This window comes from Dermacentor andersoni, chromosome 8, assembly GCF_023375885.2.
Source record: "Dermacentor andersoni chromosome 8, qqDerAnde1_hic_scaffold, whole genome shotgun sequence".
NCBI lineage: Eukaryota > Metazoa > Arthropoda > Arachnida > Ixodida > Ixodidae > Dermacentor > Dermacentor andersoni.
This window is the reverse complement of record NC_092821.1, coordinates 92362786-92379309: the sequence shown is the minus strand read 5'-3', so window position 1 is coordinate 92379309 and position 16524 is coordinate 92362786. Positions and strand designations below refer to the sequence as shown.

The following is a 16524-nucleotide window of genomic DNA, read 5'->3' as shown; positions in this document are numbered from 1 at the left end:
ACAGTTGATGCGCTTCTGTGAATGATAACAATGTGCACCGACATCGTAAGCACCACTCCTTTTGCGTGCGTGCGTGTGTGTGTGTGCTTGCCAGAACCTGTGTTACTTACCTGTTGCTGAGCTATCTTAACTTTTTAGTGAACAAATAGCAGTAATAAATACTATTTCTGCAAGCTCTTACTAGTGTGTGAGAGCAGTGGCCCTGAAAATGAATTACGATATTAAACACAAGTTTTTTTTTTTGTAGATATCGCGCTATCTCCACAGAAGTTTACTTCATCTTCACTAAGTCAAGAGAACATTTAGAGCAGAATGTCACAGTCGTAGGTTAAAACAGATACTTTTTAAAGCATTTTATCGTAAGGAAGCCAGCGCAGTCCTTGAGTGCAAATTTAAACGAAGCTGACGGGCTGCAAGTCGATAGATGGCGCTTGACATTCTGAACATAATTTCGAATATATCGAGATTTACAAGTACGGCAACAAATCACGAGAGAAAATCCTTTAGAAAACACAAAGAGCGCTACTTGTTATTGGAGACCTGAGCTGGCAGCCTGATGGCGAAAACATTACCGGAGTCATTATTCGCATCAATATGAGGCATGCGTCCGCTGCAGAGAAATTCCGGAAAAGATTCAGCAAATCGCACGGGAATGTCAAAATACCGCATTCGTATTCACCCAGCAAGACCCGTTGGGAACGTCCGTTTTCTAGAAACGCTATGATTCAAACCAACTGGAAGCACTAACTGCTCAGCGGACGAGATAATCAAGAGAGATTTAGAGTACTGATGTAACAAAAGCAGTAGGGAAGAGATCGAAGAACAGGGCGTTCCAGCCATAGATAGTCCTACAATATAGGCATAGAGGTTTCAATAAAGAGAGAAAAGATTAAGGCTTTGATAGGGGTAGTAAAACCTGATTAACTCAGTAGATTTATCACCGCCCCCTTTCGAAGGCGATGCCAATAGAAGTCATCATCATCATGAAATTCTAGTGAGCCTTATTTACTGGTCGCTTTTTTCCTGTTATTACGTTTCCGATCAAGACATTGAGTGGCGCTCACATAATACAAATAAGAAGACCACAGTTATCATCACAAACTACTATTATTGGTTTGAAACTAACTGACATCACCGCACGTTTTGTTTACTATGTTGCAGTTTCGGTTATCGGAATCTCTCGAATCTGGCAACCTCGCGGATGTGGAGGTCTCTGTCGAGCCCTCGCTTTTCCCAGGCCAGCGTGAAACTTTCAAGGCCCACAAGATGATCCTGGCTTTACAGAATGACGTGTTCGAGGCTATGTTTTACGGCCCCGTCGCCAAGGGGGACCGTATAGTCATCACCGACTTGCACCCGGAGGGCGTCCGAGGCCTCTTGCGGTAAAGATTCCTTTTCCTCGCTGTATACTCCACCACTTTTAGATAATAATATTAGGTCTTTCTTCTAATCACCCAGGTGCTTATTTATATCAGTGCTGCCAACTACATTTAATGGCGACTTTGACAAGTAGGACCGTATAGTCATCTCCGACCTGCACTCGGAGGGCCTCTTGCGGTAAAGATTCCAAGCAGGTGGGCGGGCACTTAAGCAGGCAGGCATCATAAGAATGCTGAACACATTATAATACACAGTGAAGAATCAAATCAAAGCCGAAAAGTTCCGATAATTCAAAGGGTGGCGCAACACTGTTCAAAGCGCCAGATGAGAATGTTTAAAGGAAGATGTTTTACGAGTAATTGTGTAGTGTGTGTAGATATCGCGGAAGCCGTAGAGCACATTTTGCCTTCCTATCGCAGTATCCATTCAGAGATCAATGAGCAAGTAGTGACCTTGCCCGAGGCAAGAGATTTCAGGGGTAGCAAATGAAACCTTAATGAATCGGCGGTAGACAGTAAACAGTTTTGGTTAACATTAACGGAATAATGGGGTTAAGGGAAATAGCGTTTCCGTTCCGCAAACGAACTTTTCAGGAAGCGACTTTTAGTATTGCATGATAGCATAGTTTCCGTGTAGGATGCTATTAAACTATGACTTAAATTGCGCATACATAGTACACATAAATGATTTTAAATGTTTGCCTAGCCTTGCGTGTGCGTTCGAAAAGTGAGAGAGGAAGCGCAATGACACCAATGAGCGCGTTGTATTGGTACTTTCCATACCTGCCGATCCTGGGCGAAATCAGTCCATCGCCCCCGAGATCTTTGGGTCTCAAAAACTTTATGCCCTCGCACATATCTCTCGACTTTGCCTATAGGTGGCGCAGCCATCCCGGAAGTTTTTCTCGTTAGGCCTCGACGCGTTCGGAACGACAATCAATCTCGAAAAATCCGACAGGTAATATATATTACTTTGTTGTCGAAGTGGCTGCGACTAAGCGAAACCCGTCTACACAGCCACTTGCTATCAACGAAGGGATTTCTACAACAGCAACGCCAAATTCACTTCCAAGCGAGCGGCCGAAACCGCCGCCGTGTTTTTACATAAACTATGTAAACCGCGAAAAGACGGTATGCGTGCGTATGCTAAACCCTATGAGTCGTTTAGCGTACTACGCGTGGGCACTTCACTCCTGCTTTTCCGTTATTACGGAAAGCCCGTTATTACGCCAATAACGCCAAACTAAACTGTTTACTGGCATCCGCCACCACCCAGTTTCACAGGGGACGCTCATAAAACTCAAACCTCCAGCCGGTGTGCACCGGCGTGAAGCGTCTCTTCTGTGCCGGTTATGGCTTGGAGTGGCCTTCACAAATGCCTACTCAGCACTAATTGGAATGGCGGATAGTCCTGCATGTGATGTTTGCGCATGCGAGGAGAACATTGACCACATATTGTGCCATTGTCCTCAATTTCAAGCACAAAGACAGTATTTGTCCGACACATTGAGGAAACTAGACGATCGTCCTCCGAGTGAACAGACAATATTAGAGCACCGTCCCGACCGATCATCGGCTCAGAAGGCAGTGAAGGCACTTTTGTGTTTTCTCAGAACTTCTGGTTTGCTCGAGCGACTTTAACTGAAGTGCTATCCGTACACGTACCTACACCTTCTCTCTCCCTTCTTTCTCTTCCCCTTCTCCCTTCCCTTCCCCCTCATAATACCCACGCGTTCATCGACACATGGTGCCAACATATGGAACGCGTTCTCACTAGCGATGACGGCACGTTAAAACTATATCTAGTTCACTCTGGCTAGAAAGTTGGTCTAGGGGCGCAGATCTGTGCAGATGTCTGTATGAATACCATTTGTTGTATGCATGTTCTAATGGGTCTGAGCTATTTGTCTTGGCAGCACCCACAATCAGCAAAGCCCGGGAGTGTTCACACACAAAAAAGAAGGTTTCTTTAAAAAAAATTGTATACTCTTTCATGTGGGCCGGTGACCGGCGCTGTTGCCTACCTTTTTTAAACAATGAAGCACGTTGCACTTAAACCCCAGAAAAACAAGCATATATGCCTTCAAGCGCGTCACTTAAGCGTGCCTTGAAGATTGCATGACGTTAGGGACACGCTATTCCGTTATGCCCTTATCAGGGGCGTAGCCAGAGGGGGGGGGGGGGGGGGGGGGGGAGGGGGCTTATGGGGCTTCAGCCCCCCACGAAATTTTTTCGTGCTGTCCATGCACCGCCGACCAAACCAACCCCCGGCGCCGGAAATCATTCTGCATTTTGACTAGAATGTCATTTTGATGCTCGAAAAGACATTTAACCGCGATGATTGCGAACTTGGGCTGGATTTCGCGGCAACCTTCATACACCGGAAGTCACATAACGCCAAGCAGCCCCATCCGAGCCCAAAGTTTCAAGGGCGTTTTGATGGCGAGCGGGCTCGCCGCGGCATCTCGCTGAGGCCGCGGAATCTATGGAGCGCATGGATATCAACTGCGAAACTTTACGAGTATAAATCTCATAAGCTCTTGATGTGAAAGGTGCATTGACATTTCCAAAGTTGTGCTTTAGATTTTAAATTGCGGAACTTTTTGGGGTAAATGTTGTTATTAACATTTGACGCCAAAGGTGCATTGACTTTTCTAAAGTCTTACACCGGAACATACAACGAGACAAGCCAAATCAACACACTAGCAGACAAGTTGACAAAGCACGCAGCGAGGTCCAATGAGACGAAGCGTTGTGGGAGTTCATTTGTGCCGTCGTCACATAAAAAAAAAATATCAACGCTTTTTTAACCTACGCCAGAACATCCATGTCAAGACACTAAAGCTAGCCAAAGTAACTACGTTCTTATTCATTTTTTCTACTTTGACTTTTATTCGCGAGGACACATTGAGCCTCTTCAATTTTTTTTTTCTCGCTAGCCTATCCGGCGGGCTGCCAGAGCAAGCCAGAGCGCATACGTATTTCTCATGTGGCCCCGACCACCGCGCGGCGCACTTCGGTGTGCGTTCGGTTTGCTCTGGCCGAGTGGATTTTCGCCTGGCAGAGTTTTGCACGCTTTCTGGCTAGCAGACGATAAAAAAAGAACAATGGTCGCTCACCGCCATCACTGTGGGGACTCGAAGGATTGCACCGGGTCCGCTTGAGCGGAACCTCTCCGGAAAGTCTTGTTTCGGTGGTGTAGGATACTGAGCAGTATGCGTATGGTTCTCAGTGGAACAAGCGTCTCGTGTTTTCTTCGGTATGTCTTCCGTGAGCCCCATTATGTGCCCAAAGTAGGCATTCGATTCTGGCCAATATACTTTCCTATGAGTTTTTTTTTTATTTCGGTGCCCCCGCCCCACAGAAGAAAAAAAAAATACATTGTTGCGGCGCACCGAATTGCCGCATGGTGAAAGTTCGATTTTGTTACTTCTTTTGCGGAAAGTAATAACCCTCCCCCCCCCCCTCCCACAATTTCAAAGGTTGATGATCTGATGAGACAAGAACGGAGGATAAGCATCGATGAACTGGCAGACCATCTGAACATCAGTCACGGTACGATTCACGCCGTAATTCATGAGCACCTCGGTTAACGGCTGTTGTGTGCGCAATGGTCGCCCAAGATTTTGATAGACCGCGAGAAGACGGAGAAGTTTCGGGCGGCGTTGACTCATCTGATCCGCTATCACAATGAGGATGACGACTTCTTGTTTGCAATTCTGATCGGGGACGAACCATGGTGCCACTACTATGAGCCTGAAACACGACGGCAAAGCTTACAGTGGAAATATTGCAATTTAGCACGCCCAAAGAACGCAAAGGCCGTCACTTCCGCCGTAAAGCTGTTAACTTTTTTTGGATCGTCAGGGGCCATTACTGATAGAATTTATTAAATTTTGAGAGACTATCAATTGTTTCCGATATTGTGAAACGCCGGAACGGCAGCGTGTCGCAATCAAGAACAAACTGCGTTGAAAATTGACAAATGGGGTCATCTTGTTCTACGACAATGGCTGTCCCCACGTCGCTGATGTGGTTAATACAAAACTGGCAAAGTTCAAGTGGGAAACGCTGCAACATCCGCCATACAGCTCAGACCTGTCTCCTTGCGACTTCCACATTTTTAGGCAACCGAAAAAACAGCTCAAGGGAACCAGATTCGTGCCGGACGATGACGTGAAAGAGTCAGTTACAGACGTTTTGAAGTAACAACCCAAGGAGTTTTATAAGACGGGAATCACGCGATTCGTTCACGTCAATGGTAGAAATGTCTAAATTCTCATGAAGACTACTTTTAAATAAAGTACCCCATTTGTCATATATTCGCATTGGCTTACTTTCATTTGACTTGCCCTCGTATATCTTGCAGCACTCCTGCTTTTTATACGTGCTCTCTGTCGCGACTGTAACTTCGGTGCAATTACTCACGATACGCGACAGGGGACAGCTGCTCCTGCGTAACACATTGGAACAAATGACAGCGTCATTGAGATTTTTCATTGGCCATTGCATATATACAAGAATGTAAACAGGGTTCTTGAATTACAAAATTTCATTAACATATTTGTCCTCAACTTGTTCATTTCATTGCCTTTTCATTTTTCATATCAGCGGCATGCACTGATTTCCTGGTTTCGAACTGATATAGTTCTAAAGTTCGTGTGATATTTTCTTTACTTATTAAATAGACAAAAAGTATGGAAGCATTGATATCAGTTATTTCGGGTACAATTTTTGGCATATACGACTATATTCTTTTATGAAAAAATACATATCTTACTTGTTTTGACAGTGCGTAGCGTTCAAGAATTCGTTTGCAGCATCTTTGGCAATGGCAATGCAGTCATTATTCATGTATTTGATCCCTAGACAAATTGTTTAAGAGGAAGCTTTAGCTCGGGCCCCAATCCGACGCGGCCTATTAAATAACTGTAAATCGCAGAAACGCTTTTCTCAGATAATCCTGCTAATCGCTTTTATTGAAATTTGTTGCATTTGAGATAGAAGGTTAAATCCCAGTGTCTGTTGGAAACGGAACTTCGATTTAGGGCCTGAATTTTGTTTAAAATGTTTAGAAAAATTTGAAAGCTTGAAAAAATAGAAGCACGACGTTTACAAACTAATAGCGATGCATCAAGAACAGATATTGTGGTTCTGTAAACGGCATCTATTATAACAGTCAAAGCGGACAAGTTTGCTATGTCAATTTGTATCTTACGTGAATTGGTTACGTTCTGTACAAGGGTTCTGCAAAAGCCGTATTTCCACAATACTAAATTTTTTTTTGAGATTCATGTGTAACATTTCTATTTTGTCCGCTGCAAATCTGCTATTAGGTGCAATTCACAGAATTGTGAAATCATTTTTTATTGTTGAGTCACAGAGTTTTAAACTTGATAGTTTCGTTTTCTAAAAATTTGTGACTTTGGCCAATTTTTAGTACAGAATTGACCACCTAAATGAAAAATTCAAAACAGTCACTAGAATTAAACTTTTTCTTTTAAATACAACAAACCTCGTCAAATTTGGTGCAGTGGTTGCAGGGAAAAACGAATTCCCCTTCTACATGTATTTAAATAGGAGCACCCGAGCTAAAGCTTCCTCTTAAGGAGGAGGCCGAACTGCAACATGAGCCCCCCCCCCCCCCCCCCCCCAAACGAAATTTCTGGCTACGCCACTGGCCCTTATATGCTTTTGCAGTAGGGCCCAACGTTCTTTCTATGCAGAAGTCAGATCGGGATTTATTGCGGCCGTTAAGGCAGTGGTCGCATCATGATCATCCGTCGTGGTAGACAAAGGCGATGGTTCGGTGTGAATGGGTACTGGCGAAAGAGTTTCGGTGTCAGTAAAGCAAGTCACAGCGGTGCCCTGGGACCGCACAACTGGAGAAGTAGGGTGAAGTTCAGCGATCAGCACTCTGCCGTCGTGAAACCGCACCAGGCTAGGAGCAATGCTAAGCCCACCAGATATGCAGTGACCACTCGGTGCAAATAGATCACCATTACAAATCGTGTCGCAAGTCAGCGTTAGCATGTGCTCACTGCCTGGGAGAACAGTCGGTAGATGTGTCGAAAGGCAGGCTGTGAGCACCTACATCGGATGGAGATTCAGTCTCCGTCATATGAATAATTCGCTGATGGCAATATATTAGAGCTGGCGCTGAGGACAGGAAGACCCATCCAAAAATCATTGCAGCGGTACGCGAAAACAGCATGACAAACTCAATGTGTTGGAGGATGCTATCAATGAAAACACATGCAGGGCAAACACTGGAGGACTGAATAAAGACTGCATTAGCACAACGAAAGGGAGGGCCATTATATAGTGTCTTCACCTCTCACAAGCGAGAACACAAGTCAGTACTAATAACGGGAAGCGTTATACCCGTGTCAACCACGGCGTCGGTCCTTACACCTTCAACACATAGCAGAAGTACAGCGGCCCTCAGAAATTTTGGGAGCACGGAAAACAAGAATGAGAGTGAAATGTATGTCAAGAATGCGATGATTGTATGGAGAAGGATCAACTCTACTTGGTTGAATGACTCGTGCCTAGGCTGCGACGAAATTGAGATTTTACTCGGATCGTGGGTTTCGCAAGTTTTTGAGGGAGGGGTTACGTTTGACGGGCGCTTCGCAGGAGGTTCACGTTGTCCGAAGATGCAGCTTTCCCTGCAGGAACTGCACTGTATAATTTTCCGGGCGGTGATCGGAGGTCGAAGTTGCCGGTCGAAGAGGGGAAGAGGAGCGCCGCATCGGTGAAGGAGAGCGACGACGCGGGAAACGCAATGAAGCGGTAGCGTTGAATTCCTAGGGCGATGGGGAACGTCGTGGATAATTGTACGAGCACAGGCGTTCTGGTACATGGCCAGAAAACTAATCCCTTTCAAATCCGTCATAGCCACGTCTTTCATCTTGTTGACGGCGTAGGTAAAACCCTGAAATGTGGCCACGGATGCCACAATAGTAGCAAACAGATCGAGGTGGGATCCAGGCGTTGTATGATTGAAGCGGTGCTGGTCCTACTGTGATAGGATTCAGGGAACCGTGCATTGCAGGTGCCTGTAGGGAGGGTGCAACTATAGTGGCAACTTAAGCGTAAGCTGGCGTAGCTATGGGTGTGGGCTTGGGACTTGCGGGCACGTCACGGCAGCTATTTCTTACCTCACGATATGGCGTAGGCCGCCACAAAAAGGCTTCATATGGACCTCACGAGGGATTGACAAAACTTGCGCGTGCACTTCCTCTTGGATGATAGAGCGAATCAGTGCACCTAGCTCGCTATCGTTGGACGTCCTGAAATGAGATGTGTCAAAGTGTAAGCGGGTTATGTGAAGCTCATCGAGGCGCTGACAGGTACTGATGGTGTCTTCGACGGTACTGGTGTTCTGCAGTACTAGTGCATTGGATGCCACAGTCCCAATACCAGTGAGCAGGTGACGTACACGGTCACTTTCGGCCATTGAAGTTCGTGTGGTGGCAGACGGCGAGGACGTCCTCTATGAAGGAAGTTTGTGACCGTTCCGTGCACTGGACACACTCAGCTACCTTCTTCATGGTGATATCAGATCGGGCGAAAATCTGGCGTAGGTGGTGTTTCAACGCGATCCAGTTAACGAAATCGAGCTCATGGTTCTCAAACCAAGTTTTTGCGACGCCGGTTAGATAGAATACGACGAACGCAAGTTTTGCAGATTCGTCCCAGTAGGTAAAGGCCTACGGCTGGTACGGCTCCAAACAGTTTTCAACGTCTACACCACGAAGTCCAGCAAACGCCGGTGTATTGTTCGGAGGGGTGGCGATCGTCCAAGAAGGGGTTTCCGCCGAAACAGGCAAGGTGGATGTCGCGGCACTAGCCTGCTGGTCTTGCGACATGGTCGAGTGTAGCATGTTGATACGGCGTCCCGAGCGGAGCTTCAGGGATGTAGTGTAGCTGAAGCTGGAGAGAGACCCTGAGCGAGAGGATTAAGGAACCGGACAGCATACTCCACCACTGGTGAGACAACGTCATACTCTTTATTCTCCCGGGTGAGAGCCCCACGAAACACACACACACACACACACACACACACACAAACACACACACACACACACACACACACATATATATATATATATATATATATATATATATATATATAGTAGTCCTTCATAAAGACAGCAACAAAATCCCAATAAAGAAAGGCGTCAGGCAGGGAGATGCGATCTCTCCAATGCTGGCGAGATCCAATCTCTCCAGAGACCTGGCTTGGGAAGAATTGGCGATAAGGGTTAATGGAGAATACCTTAGTAACTGGCGATTCGCTGATGACATTGCCTTGCTTAGTAACTCAGGGGACCAACTGCAATGCATGCTGACTGACCTGGAGAGGCAAAAGCAAAGGGTGGGTCTAAAAATGTATGTGCAGAAAACTAAAGTAATGTTTAATAGTCTCGGAAAAGAACAGCACTTTACGATAGGTAGCGAGTAACTGGAAGTGGTAGGGGAATACATCTACTTAGGACAGGTAGTGAGCGCGGATCCGGATCGTGAGACCGAAATAATAAGAAAAAGAAGAATGGGCTGGGGACTGTTTGGCAGGCATTCTCAGATCATGAACAGCAGGTTGCCATTATCCCTCAAGAGAAAAGGGTATAAGAGCTATGTCTTACCAGTACTCATGTAAGGGGCAGAAACCTAGATGCTTACGAAAAGGGTTCTACTTAAATTGAGGACGACGCAACGAGCTATGGAAAGAAGAATGATAGGTGTAAGGTTAAGGGATAAGAAAAGAACAGATTGGGTGAGGGAACAAACGCGAGTTAATGACATCTTAGTTGAAATCAAGAAAACGAAATGGGCATGGGCAGGACATGTAATGAGGAGGGAAGATAACCGATGGTCATTAAGGGTTACGGACTGGATTCCAAGGGAAGGGAAGCGTAGCAGAGGGCGGCAGAAAGTTAGGTGGGCGGATGAGATTAAGAAGTTTGCAGGGACAACATGCCCACAATTAGTACATGACCGGGGCAGTTGGAGAAGTATGGGAGAGGCCTTTGCCCTGCAGTGGGCGTAAGCACGCTTATGATGATGGTGACCCTTGGGTATTGTCGCCGCTGGCACTGGTCGCACGATTTCCCCGTGGGGACGATTTCCCCGTGGAGGGCCGCTCTCGTCGTTGGTGCAATGAAAGCATCAGAAGAACAGCGTAGTGTCGAAGAAGACGTGCGCATTTCGTGCGAAATGCGAAAACTCCCGCGAGCTTATATTTAGGCGCGCGATAAAGAAACCTCGGTGGTCCAAATTATTCTGGAGTTTCTCACTATGGCGTGCCTCGTAGTTGCATTGTGGTTTTGGCACGTAAAACCAAATAATATAATGTTTTTTTTAAGAAGACAGTCTGTGCGGCGACGATGGCTACGATATGGCGCTAGAGTAGCGCACGTCGTCTTTATGGAAACAAAGCGCGCTACTCACAGCATTATCCTCCAAATATAAACCGTGCACCTATATAATCATAATGCAAAATATTGACAAGCGAAATCAAAGAACTAATACAGCTGCGCTCAAGTTTCGTATAAGAGAGTATCGTAATCGTCGGTGAATTTTTTGTCTCTTTCCATATTTCCTACTCATTTTGCTCTCTGCACTGCAGGCTAGTCAACCTGAGATATTCTCTCGTTAACTTTCCTAACTTATTTCTCTGTACCTTTCTAAAGTGTGTGCTTTCATTTTCATGCAACGCAGGTACTTCTACAGCCGCCCTTTGGATGTACAAACCGCGTACCAGGCCGCCTGTATCCGTACTGCTCCTGCCAAATACCTCGTCCCCCAGCTCGAGGAGAGATGCCTTGCATTTATGAACGAACGCATGGTTACCGACGAGGTGTGTGCTTTCCTGGACTACGTTCTGACCGTGGGCGAGGAAGCCTTGGCCACCCCCGCCACAATCCTCATCGTCAAAGACAGCATCAGGGTGCTCTCCTCCGCGACATTTACGACTTGCACCCAGGAGACCGTGAGATATGTTCTCAAGCACGCCGCCAATGTTCCCGAGACATCAGTGCTAAAAGCCGTGTACGGTTGGGGGCGGCAGCGCCTCAGGCGCGCCGAACGTTCGTACAGCATACGTCTACGCCGTAAAGGGCGCCGGCTTGGAGGCGAACCGGTTGATTTTCGCGCCATCATGCGTCCACTACTCCCCGAGCTACGGTTCCTCGCATTGACGTCGAAGGACTTCGTCGACGGTCCTAACACGTGGGGAATCTTCACAGACGCCGAAGCACGGGCAATTCTGAGCAATATCGCCATAGAAGGCTCAATGGCGATGCCGAAAGGATTCTGCGAGATCCGCACCGATCGAGTGTAGCCCTACGCACGATCTTGAGCTCCAGGAGATACCGTATGACGTGCTCGCAGCTTCGTTATTGTAAAACTGACTTGGGGACAGCAGTGTTCGTAATGGCACGTGCTGTTTTATATCGAATTGTGTTTGCTGCGCCTGGCCGGTGCGGTCACGCTTTTCTGGCCACAACCGACGCTGGAAGACGTTCTTTAAATAAATACAGGCTTTTCAACTTGTACGAAGGAGCATTGTCTTTTTGTTGTTGTTTTTTTGCTGATTACCACTGTTTTATACACGTAGATCCATAGATCCATTATCTACGCTCGCGGCACTGAAGTATTTCTATCTCGTCGACTAATTGTGAACGGTCGGGAGACAGGCAACAAAGTGTGTTTATTATCAGACAAGGGGCTGCATATATAGGGACAGATACAAATATGAGCATGCGCACTTCGTACCGTAAGGGCACGTGTTAACATGACAGTGCGCATACTTACATCTTCCTTCTTTTCGACGAGAAAAGAAAAAGGAGAACAAAAAAAATTACAAATTCGCATGTCAGGGACCTAATGCTGCGGTTTCTCTGGAAGGGGGTAACGTTGTGGCGGTCTACGCAGACGGTTACTTCTACGAAGGGTGTCCTCAGGTTGTAGCTCCGCCATCTGGTCAGGCTGGGATACCGACTCCGCAGAAACTGTAGCTTCAGGGTCCAACGTAGGTTGCATTTCTTTGGAACTGAGATGCTCCCTGGTGCGCCGCAGCTCTTGTCCGCTGTCTGCAAGTAGGTTGTACGACCGAGGTATGCCTGCAGGGCCTACACCCACAGCTGGCGACCAGGCTCTGAGTATGGTGTCGTACACTGATACTGGAGACCCGCTGCGAAGATGGGGTAGACGCTTTGCCGTCCGGTTGTAGAAGATCCGCTGCTTTTCTCTTATTTCCTGGAGGCGATTGCGAACGGCTTGTTGTGGCACAGTCTGCGGTTCGAGGTGCTGGGGAAGAACCGGCCACTGCGTCCTTGTTTGGCGACCCATCAACCTTTGAACGGGCGACTTCAGTTACTCCTCCCTTGGCATGTTTCTCCACTCCAGCAGGGTGCTGTAAAATTCCATGGTTGCGAAAGGACACTTCGTTAGCAATTTTTCCGCCTTCTGCACTGCACGCTCCGCCATGCCGTTACCACGAGGATAGTACGGGCTTGAAGTTACGTGGGCAATTCCGAGCTGCGCAGCAAAAGAGCGGAAGCACGCGCTGTTGAAAGGTGGGCCGGTATCACTGCACAGCTTTGCCATGATTCCATGAGTCGCGAAGACGAGCTTGCACGCATTGTTTACCGCTCTCGCTGTTGTATGACGTAGCTTTCGAACCTCGAAAAAGAACGAGTACAAATCCACGACGATTAGGTAGGACTGGTCATCGTGGTGGAAAATATCAAGCCCTACTACTTGCCATGGGAGGCCTGGTATCTCGTGGCTCAGCATAGGCAGTCTAGTGTTCCTGCGCTTGTACTTTTCGCACGCTGCGCATGACTTAGCTCGAGCCGAGATGTCCGCGTTCATGCCGGGCCAGAACATTACTGCTCTGGCTCTCATCTTCATTTTTTCTTCGCCTCCATGTGCGGTGTGTAGCAAGCGCAGAATTTCCGGTCGCTTGGCCGGAGGAATGACTATTTTGTTGGTTCTGAGGAGCAGGCCTTCCTCAACATGCAGCTCATTGCGGTAACACCAGTATGGACGCAGGGCATGCGGCACATGGTTCTTCGTTTCCTGCCATTCTGTGCTCGAGTAACGGCGCAGTTCAGCCATACTGGCGTCTTTGTTAGTTTCGTGCCGAATACTATCGAGCTGCTGGTCTGACACAGGAAGCGAAGAAATAACACTGACTTGAAATTGTTCTGTCTCGCCGGTTAGTTCCGTAGCACTCGGGAAGCGAGAAAGCGTATCAGCTAGAAATAACTCCTTGCCTAGTTTGAACGTGACCTTGATAGGGAATCTGTGCAAAACAAGCCTCATGCGCTGCAATCGTAGCGGGCATTCACAAAGTGGCTTTTTGAATATAGATTCCAAAGGCCTGTGATCCGACTCGACGGTAACCTCTGACTGCCCGAAGATATAATTTTGAAATTTTGTGCAACCACGAACAATTGCTAGTGTTTCCTTCTCGATCTGCGCGTAGCGCTGCTGTGCTTCCGTTAGCGAACGGGATGAGTAGGCAACTGGCTGCCCATCCTGTACAAGAACGGCTCCTACGCCATGCTGACTGGCGTCTACTGACAAGGTCAATGGCTTTTCTTGGTTAAAATAGGCAAGGACTGGCGCCTTTGTGAGGGTCGCTCGAAGCTGACGAAAGCTGTTTTCTTGCTGGTCTGTCCAGACCCATGCGACATCCTTTTTTTACAGCTCACGAACCGGCGATGACAACGTGGATATGTTAGGGACAAACCGAGCCACGAAGTTGACCATGCCGACGAAAACTTGCAGTTGCTTACGGTTTTGTGGTGGCGGGACTTGCATGATGTCTTCGACTCTGCTCGGGTCCAGGCACAGCCCCTCTGGAGTCAGAATGTGGCCCATGTAGCGGACTCTCGGCTGGAGGAAGTTGCACTTGTTCTTATTGAGCTTCAGGTTGTGTTGTCTACACCGGGACAGCAAAGCTACTAAATTTCTGTCGTGTTGCTCTGGTGACTGTCCCCGAACCAATATGTCGTCCATAACGACGTCAACGCCCCTCAAGCCCTCTAGTACATCACCCGCTGAAAAATTTCTGGCGCGGAAGCGATGCCGAACGGCATGCGCAGGAATCTGTATCGCCCGTAGGGTGTGCTCATAGTGCATAAGCGGGAGGTCGGCTCGTCCAACTTAATCAGCCAGAATCCGGACGACGCATCCAGAGTAGAAAAGAATTTCGCTCCATGCAGCAGCGGCAGGATATCTTCTAACGTCGGCATGTGGTAGTGCTCTCTTAGAAGTGCCTTATTCAAGTCGGATGGGTCCAAGCATATGCGTACTTTTTCTTTCTTTACTACCACAACCATGTGACTAGACCAAGAAGTCGGTTCTGTTACCTTAGCAACGACGCCGTCGCGCTCCATCCGGTCCAGCTCAGCTCGCACGCGCTCCTGAAGGGCGATGCCGATTCGTCGCGCTGGCTTGTCGACGCCTCGAGCTTCAGGTTTCAGCTCCATGTGGTAGGCTACGTCTTTGATTTCTCCCAGCCCCTGGAAAACATTTCGAAATCTTTCCACTATTTCCTTAGTTTCCAAGGCGTCCACGGTGTTTATGCGGCCAATCAGCCCTAAGCGTTCAGCCACCTTGCCACTCAATGTAACAGGAACCGCTTGTTTTACGATAAAGAATAGCGCCGTGGTAGACTGCGTTGTACTGGCGACCTCAAGCTCGATCTTCTTCGTCGCCTTTTCTATGTGCCCGAAAAACGACCGTAGCGTAGAGCAGCAGTCTTGTGCTGGCATCGTAGTTATGTTTCCGAGTGTCACTTCAGGCATGACGCAACAGTTGGCTCCGGTATCAATTTTGCAGCGTATGGCGGAACGTGCGATGTCGACAGTCGCTGACCAGCGGTCGTGGCCATCAATTGCATTGACTTCGGGGGTTTGAAGAAAATAGCCCTCGTCCTCTGCCATTTCGACCTGTTTTATCTTACATGCTTAGCCCCTCGGTCTCGCTTCTGGTTGACGACACCCCCGCGCGAAGTGGTTTCGGCCGCCACACTTTAACAGCGCTTGCCTTGCGCAGGGCACTTTGCTTTTCCGGGTGTGTAAGAGCAGTTTGAGCGAATTCCGAGGCTTGCTTTTGATTTCACAGCATGTACGGTGGCCTCATCGGTTGCGCTTACTTCTGCCTCCCTGATCTCGTTCAAGTACTCCTTCGCTTGTTCCCTTGCTCGGCATATTTCCACTGTTTTGGCATACGACGGATTTTCAGACACAAGTTTCTGCTGCAGGTCCTTGTCTCTAACTCCTAGAATTATTCGACTGCGCAATAATCTGTCCTCTAGTTCTCCGAATTCACACAAGCGAGCAAGAGTTCGGATATCGATCAGCCACTCGTTAAAAGATTCGCCCTCACGTTGATCTCGGGAGCCGAAACGAAACTCGTTGAACGTTAAATTCTTCGCTGGTTTGTAGTGGGCCTCGAATTTTTCAATGAGCTTATCCAGGTCTTGCTTTTCGTCCTCATTTGCGAATTTGAAGGTATAGAACAACCGCCTTCCTTCTTCACCAATTGTCACAAGAAGTGTTGCTGCCTGAACTTCTTTAGGCTGCTTCCTTAGTCCGGCCGCCGTAGAAAATAGAGTAAACTCACTTTTCCAGATGATCCAATTCGGGTAAGCGTCACCCGTACTTTCCAGTGGCTTTGGTGGTGGTAGAATCGTCGACGCCATACTTCTTTCTCTGGAGTGCACTAGGGGTGCAGCTGGACAAAGGGGCGGGGAAGAACAGCGGTGAACGCGGCTTGCGAAACGCGCCGCCGCCCCACTTCTGACACCATGTGAACGGTCGGGAGGCAGGGAACAAAGTGGTGTTTATTATCAGTCAAGGGGCTGCATATATAGGGACAAATACAAATATGAGCATGCACACTTCGTACCGTAAGGGCCCGTGTTAACATGACAGTGCGCATACCTACACTAATGAGCCAATTTGCAACCTTCTTGTGGCATAGCGCTCCCTAGAGGGCACATAACAACTTCTAGCGTATAAGGAAAATTTTGCCATGTGGCCTGGTGAGGGCCTTTTAAGAGCTGCGCTCTAAAACATCTCGTACAAATAACGTTCTGCTAGCACCATTGTAAGCGCCCCTC

At 47.8% G+C, this 16524-nt stretch overlaps 1 protein-coding gene across 1 annotated transcript; it reads left to right on the top strand.

The window, feature by feature from the left end:
• Positions 1-1152: 1152 nt before the first annotated feature.
• Positions 1153-11843, top strand: LOC126528898 (BTB/POZ domain-containing protein 6-A-like). Its single transcript, XM_050176487.2, has 2 exons — positions 1153-1382; positions 11106-11843. The coding sequence occupies exons 1-2, from the start codon at positions 1153-1155 to the stop codon at positions 11725-11727; spliced, it is 852 nt and encodes a 283-aa protein (XP_050032444.1). The 3' UTR covers positions 11728-11843.
• Positions 11844-16524: the final 4681 nt, after the last annotated feature.

Excerpts from the sequence above, each read along its gene's own strand:
- LOC126528898 (XM_050176487.2), top strand. The coding sequence starts at position 1,153 with ATGTTGCAGTTTCGGTTATCGGAATCTCTCGAATCTGGCAACCTCGCG. Across the intron at positions 1,383-11,105 it reads GGCGTCCGAGGCCTCTTGCG|GTACTTCTACAGCCGCCCTT; the intron begins GTAAAGATTCCT and ends CATGCAACGCAG.